We start from the raw sequence: 24,344 nt of genomic DNA, 5'->3' as shown, positions 1-24,344 counted from the left end.
TGAGGCGATGACGGAGCGGAGGGATTCCATCCGGAACCGCCTGGTTTTCACATGCTTGTTGAGCAGTTTTAGGTCCAGAACAGGACGGAAAGACCCGTCCTTTTTTGGCACCACAAACAAATTGGAGTAAAAACCGTGACCTTGCTCCTGAAGAGGAACAGGGATCACCACTCCTTCTGCCTTTAAAGAGCACACCGCCTGCAGAAGAGCATCGGCTCGGTCGGGAGGTGGAGAAGTTCTGAAGAATCGAGTCGGAGGACGAGAACTGAACTCTATCCTGTACCCGTGAGACAGAATGTCTCTCACCCAACGGTCTTTGACCTGTGGCAGCCAAATGTCCCCAAAGCGGGAGAGCCTGCCACCGACCGAGGATGCGGAGAGAGGAGGCCGAAAGTCATGAGGAAGCCGCCTTGGTAGCGGTTCCTCCGGCTGCCTTCTTTGGGCGTGACTGAGCCCGCCAAGAATCTGAGCTCCTCTGATCCTTTTGAGTCCTTTTGGACGAGGAGAATTGGGACCTGCCCGAGCCTCGAAAGGACCGAAACCTCAACTGTCCCCTCCTCTGTTGGGGTTTGTTAGGTTTGGGCTGGGGTAAGGAAGAATCCTTAGACTTGGACTGTTTAATGATTTCATCCAATCTCTCACCAAACAGTCTGTCACCAGAAAATGGCAAACTGGTTAAGCACTTTTTGGAAGCAGAATCTGCCTTCCATTCCCTTAACCACAAGGCTCTGCGTAAAACCACGGAGTTGGCGGACGCCACTGCCGTACGGCTCGTAGAGTCCAGGACAGCATTAATAGCGTAAGACGCAAATGCAGACATTTGAGAGGTTAAGGACGCTACTTGCGGAACAGATGTACGTGTGACAGTGTCAATCTGCGCAAGACCAGCTGAAATAGCTTGGAGTGCCCGTACGGCTGCGAATTCCGGAGCAAACGACGCACCGATAGCTTCATAGATGGATTTCAACCAGAGTTCCATCTGTCTGTCAGTGGCATCTTTAAGTGAAGCCCCATCGTCCACTGCAACTATGGATCTAGTCGCAAGCCTGGAGATTGGAGGATCCACCTTTGGACACTGGGTCCAGCTCTTGACCACGTCAGGGGGAAAGGGATAATGTGTATCCTTAAGACGTTTGGAGAAACGCTTATCTGGATAAGCGTGGTGTTTCTGAACTGCTTCTCTGAAGTCAGAGTGGTCAAGAAAAGTACTCAATTTACGCTTGGGATACTGAAATGGAATTTCTCCTGCTGTGAAGCTGACTCCTCCACTGGAGGGGCTGAGGGAGAAATATCCAACATTCTATTGATGGACGCTATAAGATCATTCACTATGGCGTCACCATCAGGAGTATCCAGATTGAGAGCGGTCTCAGGATCAGAATCCTGATCAGCTACGTCTGCCTCATCATACAGAGAGTCCTCCTGCTGGGACCCTGACCAGTGTGATGAAGTCGAGGGCCGCTCCCAGCGAGCTCGCTTAGGCTGTCAGGGACTGTCGTCCGTGTCAGAGCCTTCACCCTGGGATGCATGGGACCCCCCGGAGCACGGATTTGTGCCAAATGAGGGGGACCAGGGAGCATTGAATCAACAGTGCCCATGGTCTGAGTTACCGGTCTGGACTGCAAAGTCTCTAGGATTTTAGACATAGTCACAGACAATCTATCAGCAAAAACTGCAAACTCCGTCCCTGTCACCTGGACAGTGTTCACAGGTGGTTCTCCTTGGGCCACCACTAGCAGAGACCCCGGCTGAGCAAGTGCTACAGGGGAGCATTGCACACAATGGGGGTCAGTGAAATCTGCCGGTAGAACAGCCTCACATGCAGTACAAGCAGCATAGACAGCCTGTGCCTTGGCACCCTTGCTTTTTGCGGACGACATGCTGTTGTCTAGCCATCTAGGAGGGTATATAGCCAAGAATAGCGACCGTACAGTGCAATGTATAGCATACAAGCATAAAGTACAAATGAACACTTCGGCATTAGTGGGGTCAGCACTTCAGGTGCTGCTTACCGCCCGCTCAAAAGCGGGTGTGTGGTCGCCAGAATCCTGTGACTGGGTGTCCCAGAGCTTGTCTCCCTTCTCCAGCTCAGACTGCAAACAGGAATGGCTGCCGGCGTCCTGTGAAGAGGGGCGGGCCGTGGGCGTGCCCCAGACAAAGTGCGGGAAACTGGCGTCCCACTGTGTCCAGTGAGGGGGCTGGAGTATGCTAAGCAGACTCCAGCCCTCGGCGCTGACGTTCTGAACAGCGTCCCGCCCCTCCCCTGACTGGCAGGCCCGGGGGCGGGAACGAAACGAAACTAGGCCGCAAAGCCGGGGACTCGAGTAATAAGCGCGGCCGTCCTATGTGCACGGCCAGCGCGGAAGTCCCCGGCGCACCACAAGTCCCAGCCGCGCCACAGTGTAAAAACAGCCAGCAGCGGCCGGCGCGGCAGTTCCTAATACATAAACTCACTCAGCTAAGCTGCAGTGAGTAATAGCACAAGCGCTCCGCGCTGTTGTCCCCGGCGCACTAACACACCCAGCAATGCTGGTGTGCGTGTGCGCGATTTGTACGGGGACACAGAGTACCTTAATGTAGCAGGGCCCTGTCCCTGACGATACTCCGCTCCATATCCAGCAGGTTCTCCGGGTCTGTGGATGGAGCACGGTCTCAGTGCCTGGAGACCGGTAAGATCCCACTTCACCCAGAGCCCTGAGGGGGATGGGGAAGGAAAGCAGCATGTGGGCTCCAGCCTCCGTACCCGCAATGGATACCTCAACCTTAACAAACACCGCCGACAAGAGTGGGGTGAGAAGGGAGCATGCTGGGGGCCCTATATGGGCCCTCTTTTCTTCCATCCGACATAGTCAGCAGCTGCTGCTGACTAAAACAGTGGAGCTATGCGTAGATGTCTGACCTCCTTCGCACAAAGCATGAAAACTGAGGAGCCCGTGATCCCACGGGGGGTGTATAGGCAGAAGGGGAGGGGCCTTACACTTTTAAGTGTAATACTTTGTGTGGCCTCCGGAGGCAGTAGCTATACACCCAATTGTCTGGGTCTCCCAATAGAGCGACAAAGAAAGAGCTTTTCTTATACTCACATACAGTGTGGTCCAGTACAATGGGTGTCTCTGGTCTTGATCCGGCGCCTCTTTCCATCTGGTGATTACCAATCCACTTCTCTGCTTCGCTTCCTGCATCATCGATGCACTTAGCATCCCCTATCGTGCTCCTATGCAAGTGGACGTCTCTCTGTCCTGCTGAAGGCAGCGCAAAGTAGTGTATTGCGCATGCGCGATGAAAGGCCAAAGAGTGCCGGTAACCCGTAGGTAAAGCTGGCGCATGTGCAATTCAGTTCCTTGCCCTCGGCAGGGCAGAGCGAAGCGCGCCTGAGCAGGAGCACAGTAGGGGAGACTAAAAGGATGACGTAGGACGTCATCCACATGAAGCACGGGAGGAGGACAGCGATCTCAAGAAGAGAGGAAGTGCCAGATCAAGACAGGAGGTGCCCATGGGACTGCATGATATGCGAGTATAATAAAAGCTCTTTTTTTGTGTCTTACAGAGAAGATTAGGGACATATATACATATACAGTGATACGTTCTAGCGACCCCCGCCATAGGTGAGAATCTGCGACGTAACAGAGTTATATTTACTTTATTATTTATCTGTATTTTTCAGATTATAAAGACACGTTTCCTCCCAAATATTTTGAAGGAAAATGAGAGGTGCGTCTTATAAGCAGAATCTAGCTTACTGATGGGTGGTGGAGAATAATGAAAGGAGGCAAGGACTGTGGACTGTGCGCTGCAGAAGGTGAAGCAGGGACCATCTTGAAAATGCCGGCGGTGCGGACTTCAAATAATGGCACCTGGAGTCAGCGTGTGTGCAGATGGAGCTCTCGACTCAAGATCTGATCTGTGCACTTGCCGCCTCCGGCCCATTGATCATCAAGCAGCGGACTTAAGGAAAATGGGGCCCGGAGGTGTCGGGTGCGCAGATGAGATATCTGTTCGTCATTGAGCCAATAGATCAACCTTCGCACACACCAACTACAGGCGCTGTATCCTTAAAGCCCACACCGCTGACAGTTTCTGGATGTACCTACCAGCACCTGCAGCGAGCAACTGGGACACCCGCTGCATTACCCTGCTCCACCATCGCTGCCGCCCCCCTCTCCTGTTTCTTGCGATATAGTGAAGCAATAAGTGAACCCCGATAGAACGGGGGACGACTGTATAGAGCATACCAAAATGCTGTAATGGAGGGCCGAAAGATGCTGGCCCTATTTTATATGTGGAAAACCTGGTGTCAGATTCCCTTTAATAAATACTGAACATTTAATTCCCATCATTTCCATCCACACAACAGATTTTACCTCTTCCCTGAGCATTGTGAATAGGAAGTTCATCATGACGGCATGCTTACGGGGATACTTGTGACACAGAGCACTAATGGCTTGTACCACCACCACCTAGAAAACAAAAAATACAATATGGCGTATTAGAGTGCAATACATTCAAATAGTTACTGACACTCATCATTCTGCTATATCCTATATAACCAATTTGTGACAACTAGAATTAGTCCTAGATATAAAAAGAAAAGAAAAAAAATGGATTTTTATTTTACCCTTTGCTTATTATGCTCTGGGGTCAAGTAAGATTATACGGCACATTTGATGTTAATCAAATTTCTTAGAAGAATCTGTAAAAAGAGAATTTTGTTTACTTACCGTAAATTCTTTTTCTTATAGTTCCGTATTGGGAGACCCAGACATTGGGTGTATAGCTTCTGCCTCCGGAGGACACACAAAGTACTACACTAAAAAGTGTAGCTCCTCCCTCTGAGCATATACACCCCCTGGATAACCAAATATAGCCAGTTTAGTGCAAAAGCTGAAGGAGAACAGCCACCCACAAGTAGAGATAGAGCAAGAACCGGAACAACCGGAGCCTCGGTCTACAACAACAGCCGGTGATAACACGCGGAACAAGAAACTGCCAACAGGCAACAGGGAGGGTGCTGGGTCTCCCAATACGGAACTATAAGAAAAAGAATTTACGGTAAGTAAACAAAATTCTCTTTTTCTTTATCGTTCCTATGGGAGACCCAGACATTGGGACGTCTCAAAGCAGTCCATGGGTGGGAATAAACAGAAAACTGAGAAGTAGGCGAAACCTAACTTCACAAATGGGCGACAGCCGCCTGAAGGATGCGTCTGCCCAAGCTCGCATCTGCCGAAGCATGAGCATGCACTTGGTAGTGCTTCGAAAAGGTGTGCAGACTAGTCCAAGTGGCAGCCTGACAGACCTGCTGAGCCGTAGCCTGGTGCCTGAAAGCCCAAGAGGCACCGACAGCTCTGGTCGAGTGTGCCTTGATCCCCGGCGGGGGAGGCACTTGAGTACACTGGTAGGCATCGGAGATGGCCGACCTAATCCAACGAGCTAGGGTCGGCTTAGAAGTTGAGAGGCCCTTACGCCAACCTGTGGTCAGCACAAAAAAAGAGAGGTGCACCGCCTAAGAACAGCGGTGCGAGACACATAGATCCGGAGCGCCCGCACCAGATCCAGAGTATGCAACGCTTTTTCAAAGCGATCAACAGGAGTCGGACAAAAGGAAGGCAGGGAAATGTCCTGGTTAAGGTGGAAAGGAGATACCACCTTAGGGAGAAAAAGTCCGGAGTTGGACGGAGAACCACCTTGTCTTGATGAAAAACCAAAAAAGGTGACTCCGAAGAGAGCGCAGCCAAATCAGAGACTCTCCTGAGGGAAGTTATGGCCACTAGAAAGACCACTTTCTGTGAAAGACGAGACAAAGAAACCTCCCTAAGAGGCTCAAAGGGGGGTTTCTGCAAAGCCGTGAGGACCAGATTAAGGTCCCAGGGATCCAAAGGCCGCCGGTAAGGCGGAATGATGTGAGACGCGCCCTGCATGAAGGTGCGCACCTGAGCCAGCCGGGCGATACGCCGCTGGAACAACACTGACAGAGCCGAGACCTGTCCCTTGAGGGAATTGAGGGATAGTCCTAGCTGCAGACCGGACTGTAGAAAGGACAGGAGGGTCGGCAAGGAAAAAGGCCAAGGAGCATGGCCGGAAGAGTGACACCAGGACAGGAAAATTCTCCAGGTCCTGTGATATATTTTGGCCGAGGAAGACTTCCGAGCCCGAGTCATAGTGGAGATGACTTCAGGAGGGATACCAGAAGTCGTCAAGATCCAGGACTCAAGAGCCACGCCGTCAATCTGAGAGCCGCAGAATTCTGGCGGAAAAAACGGACCTTGTGAGAGAAGGTCTGGGCGGTCCGGAAGATGCCACGGCACCTCTACGGACAGATGGAGCAGGTCTGGGTACCAAGCTCGCCTGGGCCAGTCTGGAGCAATGAGGATGACCCGACGGCCCTCCATTCTGATCTTGCGCAGGACTCTGGGCAAGAGAGCTAGAGTGGGAAACACGTAAGACAGACGAAACTGGGACCAATCTTGAACCAGCACGTCCGCTGCAAAGGCCTGAGGATCGTGAGAGCGAGCCACGTAAACCGGAACCTTGTTGTTGTGCCGGGATGCCATTAGATCCACTTCCGGAGTGCCCCACTTGCGGCAGATTGACCGAAACACTGCCGGATGCAGAGCCCACTCGCCGCTGTCCACGGTTTGACGGCTGAGATAATCTGCCTCCCAGTTTTCCACGCCTGGGATGTGGACTGCGGATATGGTGGACTTGGAGTCCTCCGTCCACTGAAGGATGCGTTGAACCTCCAACATTGCCAGGCGGCTGCGTGTCCCGCCCTGGTGATTGATGTAGGCAACCGCTGTCGCGTTGTCTGACTGGACTCGAATGTGCCGGCCCGCCAACAGGTGGTGAAAGGCTAAGAGAGCTAGAGGAGCACAGCTCTGATTTCCAGCACATTGATCGAGAGGGCTGATTCGGACGGAGTCCAAGTGCCCTGTGCTCTGTGGTGGAGATATACTGCTCCCCAGCCGGATAGACTGGCATCCGTGGTGAGGACCACCCAGGACGGGGCCAGGAAGGAGCGCCCGAGACAGAGAGAGGGGCCGAAGCCACCACTGAAGAGAGCTCCTGGTCTGTGGCGACAGAGCCACTAACCTGTGCAAGGAGGAAGTCCGCTTGTCCCAACAGCGGAGAATGTCCAGCTGCAGAGGACGCAGATGGAACTGGGCAAAGGGAACCGCTTCCATTGACGCCACCATCTGACCCAGCACCTGCATTAGGTGCCTGATGGAATGACAGCGAGGCCTCAGCAAAGAGCGCACCGCCAGATGGAGGGACTGCTGTTTGACTAAGGGCAGCTTCACAAGTGCCGGCAGAGTCTCGAATTGCATCCCTAGGTATGTGAGCTTCTGGGTCGGAGTCAGAGTGGACTAGGGCAGATTGACAAGCCACCCGAATTGGACTAGAGTGGCGAGAGTGAGCGAGACACTCCGCTGACAGTCTGCGCTGGATGACGCCTTGACTAGAAGGTCGTCCAGGTAAGGAATCACTGCCAACCCCTGGAGGTGCAGAACCGCAACCACTGTTGCCATGACCTTGGTGAATACTCGAGGGGCCGTGGCTAACCCGAAGGGGAGAGCCACGAATTGGAAAATGTTCCTCTCCGATTGCAAAACGTAGCCAACGCTGGTGTGAAACTGCAATTGGCACATGGAGATGGGCATCTCTGATGTCGATGGATGCCAGGAAATCCCCTTGGGTCATTGAGGCAATGACTGACCGCAGAGACTCCATGCGAAAGTGCCGCACCTGAACATGCTTGTTGAGAAGCTTGAGATCCAGGATGGGCCGGAAGGAACCGTTCTTTTTGGGGACTAGGAAGAGATTTGAGTAGAAACCTTTGAACCGTTCCCGGGCGGGAACCGGTACAATTACTCCGTTGGCCTGCAAGGATGCCACGGCCTGTGAGAAGGCGGCGGCCTTGGAGCAGGGGGGAGTTGAGAGAAAAAAAATCTGTTTGGCGGGCTGGAAGATAATTCTATCCTGTAGCCGTGGGAGATGATATCCCGCACCCACTGATCGGAGACGTGTTGAAACCACACGTCGCCAAAGTGGGAGAGCCTGCCACCGACCAAGGACGTTGCTGGCGCGGCCAGATAGTCAAGAGGAGGCTGCCTTAGTGGCAGCAGCTCCTGCGGTCTTCTGAGGACGCGGCTTCGTGCGCCAGTTGGGTTTTTGGTCCTTGGCTGAGTTAGTGGACAAGGCCGGGGGCTTAGAGGACGACCAGTTGGAGGAACGAAAGGAACGAAACCTCGACTGGTTCCTGCCCTGGACAGGTTTCCTGGTTTTGGTTTGTAGCATGGAAGTACTCTTCCCTCCAGTAGCTTCCTTAATAATTTCATCCAGTTGTTCACCGAACAGCCGGGACCCAGCAAATGGGAGCCCAGCAAGGTACTTCTTTGAAGAAGCGTCTGCCTTCCACTCTCTAAGCCACAAGATCCTGCGGATAGCGAGGGAATTAGCCGAAGCCACCGCAGTGCGGTGAGAAGCCTCCAGCATGGCAGACATGGCATAGGATGAAAAGGCTGAAGCCTGGGAAGTTAAGGCAACCATTTCGGGCATAGAGTCCCTGGTGAGGGAATGCATCTCCTCTAGAGAAGCAGAGATGGCTTTGAGAGCCCACACTGCTGCAAAAGACGGGGAGAACGAGGCCCCTGCCGCCTCATACACAGATTTGGCCAGAAGGTCAACCTGGCGGTCAGTGGAATCCTTAAGAGAGGTGCCATCAGCCACTGATACAACTGTCCGGGCTGAGAGTCTAGACACCGGAGGGTCTACCTTTGGTAAATGAGCCCACTCCTTGACCACCTCTGGTGGAAAGGGAAAACAGTCATCAGAACCACGCTTTGGGAAGCGTTTGTCAGGACAGGCCCTGGGCTTGGTCACAGCGGCCTGAAAACTGGAGTGATTAAAGAACACACTTCTTGTTCTCCTAGGCGAGGTAAACTGGTGCTTTTCTGCCAGAGAGGGTTGCTCCTCTGATACTGGCGGATTGAGGTCCAGTACAGAATTAATGGACGCAATCAAATCACTAACATCTGCGTCACCCTCGGACAGATCAATGGGGCACATGGAGGTAGCGTCCGAGCCCCCAGTAAAGGCATCCTCCTCCTGCGAGTCAGCTCTTGAATCAGAGCCGCGGGACGAGGAAGGAGAGGGGACCCTGCGTCTCCATTTAGGAGGACGGGGTCTGGGACCAGATGAAGGATCCTCTGTGAGCTCTGCTGAGCGAGCCGTAGCAGCAGAGGCGCCCTGAGAAGGGGGCTGATGCATGCTCAGCAGAGTCCGGGACAACTCTCCCATGGAGTCGGCAAAAGACTGGGAGATAGACTTAGAGAAGGATTCTACCCAAGCCGGGGGTTCAGCCACCGGAGCCGGAGCAGCCTGAGAGACCACTGGGGATGAGACTCCAGGCTGAGGCACCGCCATGTTAGAGCAGGCATCACAATGTGGATATGTGCTCGGTTCAGGCAGTACGAGCTTACATGCAGTGCATATTGAGTACAGCCTTGCACCTCGTGTGAGACATGCTGCTGAAGTGGGGGCTCTGAGCTAGAATGACCCCCAGAGAGTATATAAGCAGGTCCACAACCGGAGGTTGTGGCTTACCCGACCGTTTGTGTGCCCCTCCAGATCCCACAGCCCGGACCCCCAGAGAGATGCTGCAGCCAGCGCCGATCGCTCTGAGAACTCTGATAAAATAGCGCCGGAGCGAGGAGAGGGGGCGGGGCCTACTCTAAGAGCGGGATCCGGAGGGCCAAGGAGATATACAGGGGAGGGAATATTTCCTCAGAGAGGAGTGTCCCTCCCCTGTGCCGAACGGCCGCTGGGCGGAGCCGCACTGTCCCTCTGCATGATTGACATGCAGGGGCAGTGAAATCGAAACTAGGCCTCAGGCGAAGCCGGGGCCTAAATTTAACGATGCGGCCGGCGCGCAGGCACCATTGGCGCGGTTCTCGGGTGAAAACCAGAGAACCGGCCGGAAATGTCAGAATAGATACACAGCCCACTCTCCCCAACAATAAAGTACAAGGGACCCCCCGACAATAACGTATCAGATACTTAGCTTGTGAGACGCAGGGCCAGGTCCCTGAGGGATGAGTGCTCCGTCCGGCAGGATCCTGAAGGGCTGCGGATGGAGACCGGTCTCCTGCAAGGCAGGGAGAACCGTGCTGGCTCCCACTTCAAGCCAGAGCCCGAGGGATGGTGAAGGAGCGCGGCATGTAAGGCCCCAGCCCTGAAATCAACCTTAACAACACCGCCGATATAGTGGGGTGAGAAGGGACATGCCGGGAGTCCAGGCTTGGACTCGCTTTTCTTCAAACTCTTTCCAAAAATCAAAAATCAGATGAGAATGCATGTGTGGATGTGTGCCTCCTGAACACAAAGCATTGAACTGGCTATATTTGGTTATCCAGGGGGTGTATATGCTCAGAGGGAGGAGCTACACTTTTTAGTGTAGTACTTTGTGTGTCCTCCGGAGGCAGAAGCTATACACCCAATGTCTGGGTCTCCCATAGGAACGATAAAGATGGCGAGCGCGATAGTCCCCGCCCCCGTCGCACATGCGATATCTTGTGATAGCTGCCGTAGCGAACATTATCGCTACGGCAGCTTCACACGCACTTACCTGCCCTGCGACTTCGCTCTGGCCGGCGACCCGCCTCCTTCCTAAGGGACCGGTTTGTGCGGCGTCACAGCGACGTCACACGGCAGGCGGCCAATAGAAGCGGAAAGGCGGAGATGAGTGGGACGTAAACATCCCGCCCACTTCCTTCCGCATTGCCGGTGGAGGCAGGTAAGGAGATGTTCTTCGCTCCTGCGGTGTCACACACAGTGATGTGTGCTGCCGCAGGAATGAGGAACAACATCGTATCTCCTATTGGTGCGACATTATGAAAATGACCGACGCTACACAGATCACCGATTTTCGACGGTTTTTCAATCGTTTATCGGTGCATCTAGGCTTTACACGTTGCAACGTCATTACCAGCGCCAATGATATCACAGTAGCGATGTCGCAACGTGCAAAGTACTCCTTAGTGTCTTCATTTGGAAAATGGGATAGGTAAGTTATACTGCTGACCAGATCGCCACTTTATTAAAAGATACGATTCCCACCTTGAACTCATCTGAGATTTCAGACATGAAAGAGGAGATCTGTTTCATGAGCCGGTCGATGCTGCTCTCGCTGCCAGTCTTCAGCAGGGTGGTGATGGCCAAGGTGGCAATGCTGCGATTGGAGTCAGTCACCAGATTCTCTAAATCCAAGTTGCAGGCGGTTACGGCTGATGGATGTTTCATGGCGACCTGTAACCATCCAGATAAAGCTATAAACAGTCGTCACAGCTTTATATTTGGAGGCGCTGAAGTGGTTATTATTGGAGCTATTCGATGACACCAGATATCAGTGCTGTACCTTGTTAAGTGTTCTGACCGCGGCGTAACGCAGGGCGGCTTTTGGAGAACTGCAAAACAGCTGTAACACTAAAGAGAAAAAGACAGAACTAAATCAAAGTACAGGCCATAGGTGTGGAAAGAAAAATGGAAGAAATAAAAGGTTTTAACGACCTCTACCAACAAACAGATTAAATTAGCCCCTAACTAATAATTCACTGATGTCTGAAAAGCATCACATCCCCCTGGGCTCCCAATGGTCTCATGGAACCATTTTTTTGTACAGATAGGACTTTTATGGACACAGATCAAATAGATTGTGTCACGAGTGAGAGGGTTGGAGGGTGCGATGGGCACCAGAAAGGTGGTGTTCTGCAATCGCAGCACTTAAACGGCGATATTAGAGATGACCTGTCACCAGGTTTTTGCCACCTAATCTGAGAGCAGCATAACATATGGGCAGAGCTCCTGATTCCAGCGATGTGTCACTTACTGGGCTGCGTAGTGAAGCTTTTATGAAATCATTGTTTAATTAGCAGTAGATTATCAATACAACTTGGTGTGCTGCACGTAGCCCAGCATATTCCTGAGCTCTGTATAACTGCTTGATCTGCAGCAGAGAAAACATTGATTTTATCAAATTGACAGCAAACAGCTCAATAAGTGACACATCGCTGGAATCAGGGTCTCTGACCCTACATTATGCTGCTCTCAGATGGAGAGTAAAAACCTGCTGACTGATTCCCTTTAAGGTGTTAAACAGCAGTGATTGCTGCCATTAGAGGCAGTTCCCGGCTGTGTAACACAGTCAACACCAACTAAGTATGCAGCGGCTCAGCTCGTGTATGGGTAGGGGTTAAGCAGTGTATGGTGCTAATAATCGTACTCACCAGACACAGCGGGTGCCAGCTCTTTGGCAGTGCAGGAGGGCAGGTTAACGATGGCAGAAGCAGCTTCATAAACCACCATTTCATGTTTGTTTCTCAGGCAGCTCTCAATGAAATCAAACAAAGGACTGTCCCGGCTGGAAAGGAATATAAAGTTACTATCCATTCTCACACACTTTATCCAGGAATTACCTAATCACTGAGCCACTTACTTGCCATCTTCCTCCTCCAGGAGTTTGCTGGCCACCCGAATCATCATACAGTAGGCGAATGGAGACTTCAGGCCGTGACGCATAAACTTACTCAGCATCTTGTTGACGGAGAGACGATCGTTCTTACGGACGTGATACAGCAATCCAAGAGCGTGGTACTGAGGAGCGAGAGGACGGGAGGCGATTATTCCCTACGTGATACATTCTGCAATCACAGGGGCATTTATATGCAGCTCACCTGCACCATGATGTTATCGCTGGAGGCCGCTTCCTGCGCTTCATTCACCCACCGCTTCACTACGTCAAAACTGGTCTTCAGCAAGTGCTGAGGGGGTTAAACACCATGAAAAAAAAAAATAATCATCATTATGCATTTGTTTCGTTTGTTTTTGCTAGAACCCACGTGGTCGTTATGACCTGGTAAAACCGATGTAAGGCTATGTGCACACAGTGAGTTTTTCACGGTGTTTTTGTGCATTTTTCGGGTGCGTTTTTGGCCTCAAAACTGCATGAATTGGCTTCCCCAGCAAAGTCTATGAGTTTTCATTTTTGCTGTCCGCACACAACTTTTTTTTAAGCTGTGTTTTTGAGCTTAAAAAAATGGACGTCAATTCTTTCCTGCGTATTTCCCCATGCAATGCATTGGAAAAACGCAGCAAAACGCAGCCAAAAATACACCAAAACGCGGTAAAAACGCATGCTTTTTTGCCGCTTTTTTTTGCTGCTGGTGCGTTTTTGTGCGTTTTTAGCGGCCAAAAACGCACAAAAACGCTGCGTCAAAAAAAAAAACGCAGCGTGTGCACATACCCTTTGACCTACCAGAGAGGAGACCAGGGCTGAGCTGGACACGCTTGGCACCTTATCCACAATGGCCTGTTTCATGTAGCGTTCAATGGCCTGCAGCATGGTGCTCTGAGAAAACACAGGCACGGCGTGACAATGGGAAACTGGTAAAAAAGGAGGACAAACCGAAAAGCAGGGAACATGACTTACATCGGTGATTTTACACAAGGCTCTCACGGCCGGTCCTCTGTAGCTGTCATCTTTCCCGGTCATGTCTTTGGTTAAACTGCAAGTGAAATATCAACCTATAAACTGTACCGTAAATTATACCGAAACTCACTTGTTTCATTTATAACAAAAAAGAGCAAAACGTAATAGACGGCTGAACGTACCTACTGGTGACAATGATCACATCCTCAGAGATACCCGCCATCTCCTTTATGGTGAGGTAGCACATCCTGCGCAGGGTCGGCTAAAGGAGAAAAACAATAGGATTGTATCAATAATAAAAAAAAAAAAAAAAGTTGCAGAAATGTATGGGAACCAATCCTCAGGCTTCTTATATCAACGCTTTTGTTGTTTGTGCTGAAAAATCTCTAGTCACCTTTACTGAAAGTAGCATTGGGCACAATTAACTAACGGAAGCAAAAAGAGTATTCATTGCTCCCTATGTATGTTGCCATACTTGTTATCTACTTTTTTTTTAACCCCTTAACGACCGCGGGCCATAAAATTACGTCCTAGCGGTCATAACGTTACTGCCCGTGGTCTGCCGGGGGCAGCATGCCGCGATCGGCGCACATCTCAGCTGATTTTCACAGCCGAGATGTGTGCCTGCAAGGCACGAGCAGAATCGTTATCTGCTCGTGCTGTTTAACCCCTTAAATGGCGCTGTCAATATGTGACAGCGCCATTATAAGTGCGATCGCGGTAAGCTTTTACTTACCGCCCGATACCGGAAGTCACGTGACGCAATCACGTGACTTCAGGTAGTTGTCATGGTAGCACAGGGTCATGTGATGACTCCTGTACTACACATGAATTGCTTTCACTTTCGCTGTGCCCACGGCACAGTGAAAGAGAGCGTATCTGCTGTTTACAGCTCTGTAGCTGTGATCAGCAGATAGTGCAGAACGATCGGATTGCTGATCGCAATAGCCCCCTAGGGGGGACTAGTAAAATAAAAAAAAAAGTTAAAAAAAGTTTTAAAAAATTAAAAAAAAAAAAAAAAGAAAAAACCTAAAAAGTTCAAATCACCCCCCATTCACCCCATTGAAAATTAAAGAATTAAAAAAATAAAAAGAAGGGAATTTTGTTACTTACCGTAAATTCCTTTTCTTCTAGCTCTTATTGGGAGACCCAGACGATTGGGGTATAGCTACTGCCCTCTGGAGGCCACACAAAGCACTACATCAAAAGTGCAAGGCCCCTCCCCCTCTGGCTATACCCCCCCCGTGGTATCACGGGTTCTCCAGTTTTAGTGCCAAAGCAAGAAGGAGGAAGCCAATAACTGGTTTAAACAAATTAACTCCGAATAACATCGGAGAACTGAAAAACCGTTCAACATGAACAACATGTGTACCCGCAAACAACAAAAAAACATCCCGAAGGACAACAGGGCGGGTGCTGGGTCTCCCAATAAGAGCTAGAAGAAAAGGAATTTACGGTAAGTAACAAAATTCCCTTCTTCTTCAGCGCTCTATTGGGAGACCCAGACGATTGGGACGTCCAAAAGCTGTCCCTGGGTGGGTAAAGAAATACCTCATGTTAGAGCTGCAAAACAGCCCTCCCCTACGGGGGTGTCACTGCCGCCTGCAGGACTCTTCTACCTAAGCTGGCATCCGCCGAAGCATAGGTATGCACCTGATAATGCTTGGTGAAAGTGTGCAGACCGGACCAGGTAGCTGCCTGGCACACCTGTTGAGCCGAAGCCTGGTGACGTAATGCCCAGGACGCACCCACGGCTCTGGTTGAGTGGGCTTTTAGCCCTGAAGGAACCGGAAGCCCCGCAGAACGGTAGGCCTCTAGAATTGGTTCTTTGATCCATCGAGCCAGGGTGGCTTTAGAAGCCTGCAACCCCTTGCGCGGACCAGCGACAAGGACAAAAAGTGCATCGGCACGGCGCATGGGCGCCGTGCGGGAAATGTAGATTCTGAGTGCTCTCACCAGATCTAGCAAACGTAAGTCCTTTTCATACCGGTGAACCGGATGAGGACAAAAAGAAGGCAAGGATATATCCTGATTAAGATGAAAAGAGGATACGACCTTAGGGAGAAACTCCGGAATAGGGCGCAGCACTACCTTGTCCTGGTGGAACACCAGGAAGGGAGCCTTGGATGACAGAGCTGCCAGCTCAGACACTCGCCGAAGCGATGTGATCGCAACAAGAAACGCCACTTTCTGTGACAGCCGAGAAAAGGAAACTTCCTTCAGAGGCTCGAAGGGCGGCTTCTGGAGAGCAACTAGTACCCTGTTCAGATCCCATGGATCTAACGGCCGCTTGTACGGGGGCACAATATGACAGACCCCCTGCAGGAACGTGCGCACCTTAGAAAGACGTGCTAGACGCTTCTGAAAAAACACGGATAGTGCCGAAACTTGCCCTTTAAGGGAGCTGAGCGACAAGCCCTTTTCTAACCCCGATTGCAGGAAGGAAAGAAACTTGGGCAATGCAAATGGCCAGGGAGACACTCCCTGAGCAGAGCACCAGGATAAGAAAATCTTCCACGTTCTGTGGTAGATCTTAGCCGAATTCGACTTTCTAGCTTGTCTCATTGTGGCAACGACTCCTTGAGATAATCCTGCAGATGCTAGGATCCAGGACTCAATGGCCACACAGTCAGGTTCAGGGCCGCAGAATTCTGATGGAAAAACGGCCCTTGGGACAGTAAGTCTGGTCGGTCTGGCAGTGACCACGGTCGACCGATCGTGAGATGCCACAGATCCGGATACCACGACCTCCTCGGCCAGTCTGGAGCGACGAGTATGATGCGGCTGCACTCGGATCTGATCTTGCGTAGCACTCTGGGCAAGAGCGCCAGAGGCGGAAACACGTATGGGAGCTGAAACTGCGACCAATCTTGAACCAAGGCGTCTGCCGCCAGAGCTCTTTGATCGCGCGACCTCGCCATGAATGCCGGGACCTTGTTGTTGTGCCGGGATGCCATTAGGTCGACGTCCGGCACTCCCCAGCGGCGACAGATTTCCTGAAACACGTCCGGGTGAAGGGACCATTCCCCTGCGTCCATGCCCTGGCGACTGAGGAAGTCTGCTTCCCAGTTTTCTACGCCTGGGATGTGAACCGCGGATATGGTGGATGCTCTGTCCTCCACCCACATTAGAATGCGCCGGACTTCTTGGAAGGCTTGCCGACTGCGCGTCCCTCCTTGGTGGTTGATGTATGCCACCGCTGTGGAGTTGTCCGATTGGATTCGGATCTGCTTTCCTTCCAGCCACTGTTGGAAGGCCAGTAGAGCAAGATACACTGCCCTGATCTCCAGAACATTGATCTGAAGGGTGGACTCCTGCGGAGTCCACGTCCCCTGAGCCCTGTGGTGGAGAAATACTGCTCCCCACCCTGACAGACTCGCATCTGTCGTGACTACTGCCCAGGATGGGGGCAGGAAGGATCTTCCCTGAGACAATGAGGTGGGAAGGAGTCACCATTGTAGGGAGTCCTTGGCCGTCTGGGAAAGCGAGACTTTCCTGTCCAGGGACGTTGACTTCCCGTCCCATTGGCGGAGAATGTCCCATTGAAGTGGGCGCAGATGAAACTGCGCAAAGGGAACTGCTTCCATGGCTGCCACCATCTTCCCTAGGAAATGCATGAGGCGCCGCAAGGGATGCAACTGGCCCTGCAGGAGAGATTGCACCCCTGTCTGTAGTGACCGCTGCTTGTTCAGCGGAAGCTTCACTATCGCTGCTAGAGTATGAAACTCCATGCCAAGATACGTTAGTGATTGAGTCGGTGATAGGATCGACTTTGGAAAGTTGATGATCCATCCGAAAGACTGTAGGGTCTCCAGCGTAGCATTCAGGCTGTGCTGACATGCCTCTTGAGAGGGAGCTTTGACCAATAAATCGTCTAGGTAAGGGATCACCGAGTGTCCCTGAGAGTGCAAGACTGCTACCACCGCCGCCATGACCTTGGTGAAGACCCGTGGGGCTGTCGCCAGACCAAATGGCAGAGCTACGAACTGAAAATGGTCGTCTCCTATCACAAAACGTAGAAAACGGTGATGTTCTGTAGCAATTGGCACGTGGAGATAAGCATCTTTGATGTCTATTGAGGCAAGGAAGTCTCCTCTGGACATTGAGGCAATGACAGAACGCAGGGTTTCCATCCGGAACTTCCTGGCGTGCACATGTTTGTTGAGCCGTTTTAGGTCCAGAACAGGACGGAACGAGCCGTCCTTCTTTGGAACCACAAAGAGATTGGAGTAAAACCCTTGCCCTTGTTCCTGAGGAGGGACTGGGATCACCACTCCTTCCGCTCTTAGGGAGTCCACCGCCTGCAGCAGAGCATCTGCTCGGTCTGGATGTGGGGAGGTTCTGAAGAACCGAGCTGGAGGACGAGAATTGAACTCGATTCTGTACCCGCGAGACAAAATGTCCGTCACCCACCGGTCTTTGACCTGTGACATCCAAATGCCGGAAAAGCGGGAGAGCCTGCCCCCGACCGGCGATGCGGAGGGAGGGGGCTGGAAGTCATGAGGTAGCCGCTTTGGAAGCGGTACCTCCATTTGCTTTCTTGGGGCGCGTGTGAGCCCGCCACGAATCTGAGTTTCTTTGCGTCCTCTGAGTCCCTTTGGACGAGGTAAATGGTGTCTTGCCCGAACCTCGAAAGGACTGAAACCTCTGCTGCCACTTTTTCTGCTGAGGTTTGGTTGTTCTGGGTTGTGGTAAAGAGGAGTCTTTACCCTTGGACTGCTTAATGATATCAGCCAATGGCTCGCCAAACAGTCTATCTCTAGATAAAGGCAAACTGGTTAAACATTTTTTGGAACCAGCATCTGCTTTCCAGTCCTTTAACCACAAGGCTCTGCGCAAAACTACCGAATTGGCAGACGCCATTGAGGTGCGACTGGTAGATTCTAGGACCGCATTGATAGCGTAAGACGCAAACGCCGACATCTGCGTGGTAAGGTGCGCCACTTGCGGCACTGCTGGATGTATGATAGCATCCACTTTTGCTAAGCCAGCTGAAATAGCCTGGAGTGCCCATACGGCTGCGAATGCCGGAGCAAACGACGCGCCGATAGCTTCATAGACAGATTTTAACCAAAGGTCCATCTGTCTGACATTGGCATCTTTAAGTGAAGCGCCATCCTCCACTGCAACTATGGACCTAGCTGCGAGTTTGGAAATCGGGGGGTCTACCTTTGGACACTGTGTCCAGCGCTTGACCACCTCAGGGGGGAAAGGGAAACGCGTATCTTTAGATCGTTTAGAAAAACGCCTTTCTGGGTGAGCGTCGTGCTTCTGGATTGATTCTCTGAAGTCAGCGTGATCCAACAAAGCACTCAATTTACGCTTGGGATAAAGGAAACGAAACTTCTCCTGCTCCGCAGCCGCCTCTTCTGCTGAAGGGGCTGGGGGAGAAATATCCAACAGCCTATTGATGGCTGAGATAAGGTCGTTTACCATGGTATCCCCATCAGGGGTATCCAGGTTGAGAGGGGTTCCAGGAATGGATTCCTGATCACTCTCATCAGACACATCACAGGGAGACTGATTGCGCTGAGACCCTGAGCAGTGTGATGACGTCGAGGGTCTTTCCCAGCGAGCTCGCTTAGGGTGGCTGGGGCTATCATCTGAGTCATAATCCTCGGCCTGTGAAGCCGGGGACCCCCCTGTGGGCTGGATTAATTCCAAGTGAGGGGGACCTGAGGACAGAGGCCTCGCCGTGCCCAAAGACTGAGCCCCATGCATAGATTGCAAGGTTTCAAGGATTTTTGCCATAGACACAGACATATTATCAGCAAAAACTGCAAAGTCTGTCCCTGTCACCGGGGCAGAACTTACAAGCGTCTCAGCCTGGGTCACTACCCCTCCGGACTCCGGCTGGCGAAGCAGCACCGGGTCGGAGCATTGCACACAATGGGGGTCATCGGAGCCTGCTGGTAGATTAGCCCCACATGCAGCACACGCAGTATACACAGCCCTAGCCTTGGCCGCCTTGCGTTTTGAGGATGGCATGTTGTTGCTTCCACAGAGGGATCTGGGAGATGCAGCCAGAAGCGACCTCACAGTGCAAGAAATACAATATCTCTATATCCTACACAGTACACCGATACACCGTGAGGCACTAGAGGGACCAGCACAGAAAAATCGCTTACCGCCCGCTTAAAAAGCGGGTGTGTGGTCGCCAGATAGCCCCTAGTCCAGGTCTCCCAGAGCCTTGCGTCCTTCCTCCAGCCAGACTGCATGTAATGGCTGCCGGCGTCCTGAGAGAGAAGGGGGGCGGGCCCTGGGCGTTCCTGGCTAAGAGCGGGAAGCCTGCTTCCCTCTGTGCCTAGTGTGAGGGCTGGAGCATGTAAATCAGGCTCCAGCCCTCGTCGCTGCTAGCGAACAGCGTCTCTCCCCTACCCTGAATGACAGGGTGGGGGCGGGAACGAATCGGAGCTGCCGGCGTCCTAGGCCCAAAAAGCCGGGGACTCAATTTATAACCGCCGCCGCCGTAAAAGCGCGGACGGCGGATCCCCGGCGCACCACAAGTCACAGCAGCGCCGCCCGGTCCAGAGGGGGTCGGCGCTGCGTTCCCATACACAAAAAATCCCCCAGTAATCTGTAGGGACACCAACTCCAACGTTGCGGTCCCCGGCGCACTACAACACCCAGCCAGCCCGGAGTGTGTCTGTGCCTGCCGGGGACACAGAGTACCTGTATGATGCAGGGCCTGTCCCTGATCGTACTCCTGCTCCGTCTCCATCAGGTTCTAATGGGTCTGTGGATGGAGCCCGGCGTCAGAGCTGAGAGGCCGGCAGGATCCCACTTCCACAGAGCCCTACCAGGGGATGTGGAAGGAAAACAGCATGTCAGGCTCCAGCCCTGTACCAGCAATAGGTACCTCAACCTTACAACACCATCCAGGGGTGAGAAGGGAGCATGCTGGGGACACTATATGTGTCCTCTTTTCTTCCATCCGAAATAGTCAGCAGCTACTGCTGACTAAAATCTGTGGAGCTATGCATGGAATGTCTGACCTCCTTCGCACACAAAGCTAAAACTGGAGAACCCGTGATACCACGGGGGGGGGGGGGGTATAGCCAGAGGGGGAGGGGCCTTGCACTTTTGATGTAGTGCTTTGTGTGGCCTCCAGAGGGCAGTAGCTATACCCCAATCGTCTGGGTCTCCCAATAGAGCGCTGAAGAAATATACACACATTTGGTATCGCTGCGTTCAAAAACGCCCGATCTATCAAAATATAAAATCAATTAATCTGATCAGTATACGGCGTAGCGGCAAAAGAATTCCAAACGCCAAAACGACGTTTTTTTGTTGCCACAACTTTTGAGCAAAATGCAATAAGAGGCAATCAAAACGTAGCATCTGCGCAAAAATTGTACCGTTAAAAACGTCAGCTCGAGACGCAAAAAATAAGCCGTCACTGAGCCATAGATCCCGAAAAATGAGAACGTTACGGGTCACGGAATATGGCGTAAAACGTGCGCCACTTTTTTCGGACAAACATCTGATTTATTTTTAACCCCTTATATAAAAGTAAACCTACACATGTTTGGTGTCTACGAACTCGCACTGACCTGAGGCCTCACACCCACACATCAGTTTTACCATATAGTGAACACAGTGAATAAAATATCTCAAAAACAATAGTGCTATCGCACTTTTTTTGCATTTGGAATTTTTTTGCTGTTTTCCAGTACACTATATGGTAAAACTGATGGTTTCATTTAAAAGTACAGCTCGTTGCGCAAAAAAATGAGCCCTCACATGACCATATTGACTGAAAAATAAAAAAGTTACGTCTCTCAGAAAAAGAATGGCGAAAAAAAAAAACGGAAAGCGAAAAATCGGCCGGTCGTGAAGGGGTTAAAACTTCTGTCACTCAAGATGTATACCTTCAGCATACAAAATGAAGAGAGATTATAACATGGCATCAGGCCTCTCTTCTAACTGGTCTTGGGTCTGTGTCAGTTATATAAAATACTTCATTGCAACCCTGGACCTTAATCTACGTTCTGCATTTAGGGACAGGACTGGGGCCGCACACAATTACAAGGTTTCTAGACGTTGCAGGAATCACTTACATCATTTGACTGGAACAATTTGGTCATTGCAAAAAAAGCTTCTGTAGCTTCTGTGGCTCCCATGTGCTCCCCCTGCGAGGAACAGAAAAGACCGATGTGTACAGTGTATAGAGGAGACCAGAACGCAGCTTAATGAGGGAGAAAGTTTATCAAAAGACCACAGCAAAAAAAAATAAGTTCTGAGTCTGACCCCCTCCATGAATCACTAATGATCTACACACCGATATCGGGGACTTCGCCTTTATTAAAATCAAACTAGCACTGTGCCTGTTAGTTGTACAGTGGCTGAGACAAATACTTTTACTTGCAAAAAGAGGAGGCTTTGGTGGATCATTGACATGTCCAAAACTGTGGTGCCCCTTTCCTGAGGGCTTTCATTCACATTTGATTGGCAGCGTTCACTTCGCAAAACAAGCTTTGAATGAACTCATAATAATAACTCAATAATAACTCAACCCATGTGAGCACATGCACTAACGCCGCCCCAGCCCAGGGGCCCGCACTGACGCCGCCCCAGCCCAGGGCCCCGCAATGACGCCGCCCGAGCCCAGGGCCCCGCACTGACGCCGCCCCAGCCCAGGGACCCCCACTGACGCCGCCCCAGCCCAGGGACCCCCACTGACGCCACCCCTGCCCAGGGCACCGCACCGGCGCCAATCGAGCCCAGGGCACCGCACCGACGCCGCCCGAGCCCAGGGACCCGCACTGACGCCGCCCCAGCCCAGGGACCCGCACTGACGCCGCCCCAGCCCAGGGACCCACACTGACGCCGCCCCAGCCCAGGGACCCGCACCGACGCCGCCCCAGCCCAGGGCACCGCACCGACGCCGCCCCAGCCCAGGGACCCACACTACACAGCACCCCCGCCCAGGGCACCGCACCGGCGCCGCCCGAGCCCAGGGCACCGCACCGACGCCGCCCCAGCCCAGGGCCCCGCACCGACGCCGCCCCAGCCCAGGGCCCCGCACCGACGCCGCCCCAGCCCAGGGCCCCGCACCGACGCCGCCCCAGCCCAGGGCCCCGCACCGACGCCGCCCCAGCCCAGGGCCCCGCACCGACGCCGCCCCAGCCCAGGGCCCCGCACCGACGCCGCCCCAGCCCAGGGCCCCGCACCGACGCCGCCCCAGCCCAGGGCCCCGCACCGACGCCGCCCCAGCCCAGGGCCCCGCACCGACGCCGCCCCAGCCCAGGGCCCCGCACCGACGCCGCCCCAGCCCAGGGCCCCGCACCGACGCCGCCCCAGCCCAGGGCCCCGCACCGACGCCGCCCCAGCCCAGGGCCCCGCACCGACGACGCCCCAGCCCAGGGCCCCGCACCGACGCCGCCCCAGCCCAGGGCCCCGCACTGACGCCGCCCCAGCCCAGGGCCCCGCACTGACGCCGCCCCAGCCCAGGGCCCCGCACTGACGCCGCCCCAGCCCAGGGCCCCGCACTGACGCCGCCCCAGCCCAGGGCCCCGCACTGACGCCGCCCCAGCCCAGGGACCCGCACTGACGCCGCCCCAGCCCAGGGACCCGCACTGACGCCACCCCAGCCCAGGGACCCGCACTGACGCCGCCCCAGCCCAGGGACCCGCACTGACGCCGCCCCCAGCCCAGGGACCCACACTGACGCCGCCCCAGCCCAGGGACCCACACTGACGCCGCCCCAGCCCAGGGACCCGCACTGACGCCGCCCCAGCCCAGGGCCCCGCACTGACGCCGCCCCAGCCCAGGGCCCCGCACTGACGCCTCCCGAGCCCAGGGCACCGCACCGACGCCGCCCGAGCCCAGGGACCCGCACTGACGCTGCCCCAGCCCAGTGTTCCATGTATCGCTGCTAGTAGCTGCACAGAAATCCTCCTATAGCACTTGATGTAATGCAGGAGACATACCTGGTTTATCAGATACAGGACCTTGGTCAGGATGTGAGCACATTTTCGGGGATTGATGGGAGTCTCATTAAACAATCGAGCCTAAAAGTAAAAACATAATAGACAATGAGACAATTTGGCCAAATGTGTAACAGAATGGCACCTTTGGTGTAACCTTTAGGACACCGGAATAGCATTAAACACTACAGTGGTTTTAGTCATGGACATGTTGCTGTAAGCTGCGATTTTCATCTTTCACATTGTCAAGTGTGAGGTCCGTGGTAACACGTGCACTAAAAACTGATATTCTACAAATTTTCCGTCTATATCTGCAGCCCTACTGTATCATATGTAATATGGAGCGTCCGAGTGTTTGTGTCTTAGTGATTATGTGGCTTCTTTCCCATCCTCATTAAGTCGCTCTGGTGACGCTGGTATTACACTGGTCTGTGACTGTGAAAACATAGAAACTCACCTCCTGGAGAACTGCACTTTTCTCCAAGTGCTGGAAAGGATTGGAGCTGCCACCTGAAATCCCAGAAATAAAAATTATCACTTATTATTGAGATGAAGCTAGAACCTCATGTAATTAAACACAAGCTTGAAAATAACCTCAGAAAAAAGACACTCATACACGAAAAGCCTGTAGGGCTACAGCACTATGTGTGCTGGGATGTGCGACAAAAGGGCTCCATCCACCTGTTGAAGGAGTTGAGAGCGGCTTTTTGACTCTTGTCAGGATTGACATATATCATAGAAAGCGGATTATTCTTTTCACCTCCCATGAGTTCCAGACTAGAGCTTTATTAGGCATCTATATCACAAATTTACTAGAGGAAGAATTGTCATAAATGGACTATACTAATAGTACAGTCATAAGTGATCTCAGGTAAAGCCCAATAAAAAAAGACGAGGGGGCGCTCCCTCCAGAGGGGACAGTGCTTCATTGC

General features: G+C 52.7%; 1 protein-coding gene across 1 annotated transcript in view; it reads right to left on the bottom strand.

Annotated features, from left to right (window-relative positions):
• Window positions 1-24,344, bottom strand: part of COPG1 (coat protein complex I subunit gamma 1) — a 70,125-nt gene that overhangs the window by 40,824 nt on the left and 4,957 nt on the right. Inside the window, exons 2-13 of the mRNA XM_075321499.1 lie at window positions 23,870-23,922; window positions 23,416-23,496; window positions 21,544-21,615; window positions 13,666-13,745; window positions 13,484-13,559; window positions 13,310-13,402; window positions 12,729-12,815; window positions 12,491-12,648; window positions 12,282-12,415; window positions 11,414-11,481; window positions 11,116-11,304; window positions 4,362-4,457 (exon numbers count right to left, since the gene is read on the bottom strand). Of these exons, the coding sequence (XP_075177614.1) occupies window positions 4,362-4,457; window positions 11,116-11,304; window positions 11,414-11,481; window positions 12,282-12,415; window positions 12,491-12,648; window positions 12,729-12,815; window positions 13,310-13,402; window positions 13,484-13,559; window positions 13,666-13,745; window positions 21,544-21,615; window positions 23,416-23,496; window positions 23,870-23,922 (1,187 nt within the window). The remainder of the gene's footprint in view (window positions 1-4,361; window positions 4,458-11,115; window positions 11,305-11,413; window positions 11,482-12,281; window positions 12,416-12,490; window positions 12,649-12,728; window positions 12,816-13,309; window positions 13,403-13,483; window positions 13,560-13,665; window positions 13,746-21,543; window positions 21,616-23,415; window positions 23,497-23,869; window positions 23,923-24,344) is intronic.

This window comes from Anomaloglossus baeobatrachus, chromosome 8, assembly GCF_048569485.1.
Source record: "Anomaloglossus baeobatrachus isolate aAnoBae1 chromosome 8, aAnoBae1.hap1, whole genome shotgun sequence".
Lineage (NCBI taxonomy): Eukaryota > Metazoa > Chordata > Amphibia > Anura > Aromobatidae > Anomaloglossus > Anomaloglossus baeobatrachus.
This window is presented reverse-complemented; position numbering and strand designations above follow the sequence as displayed.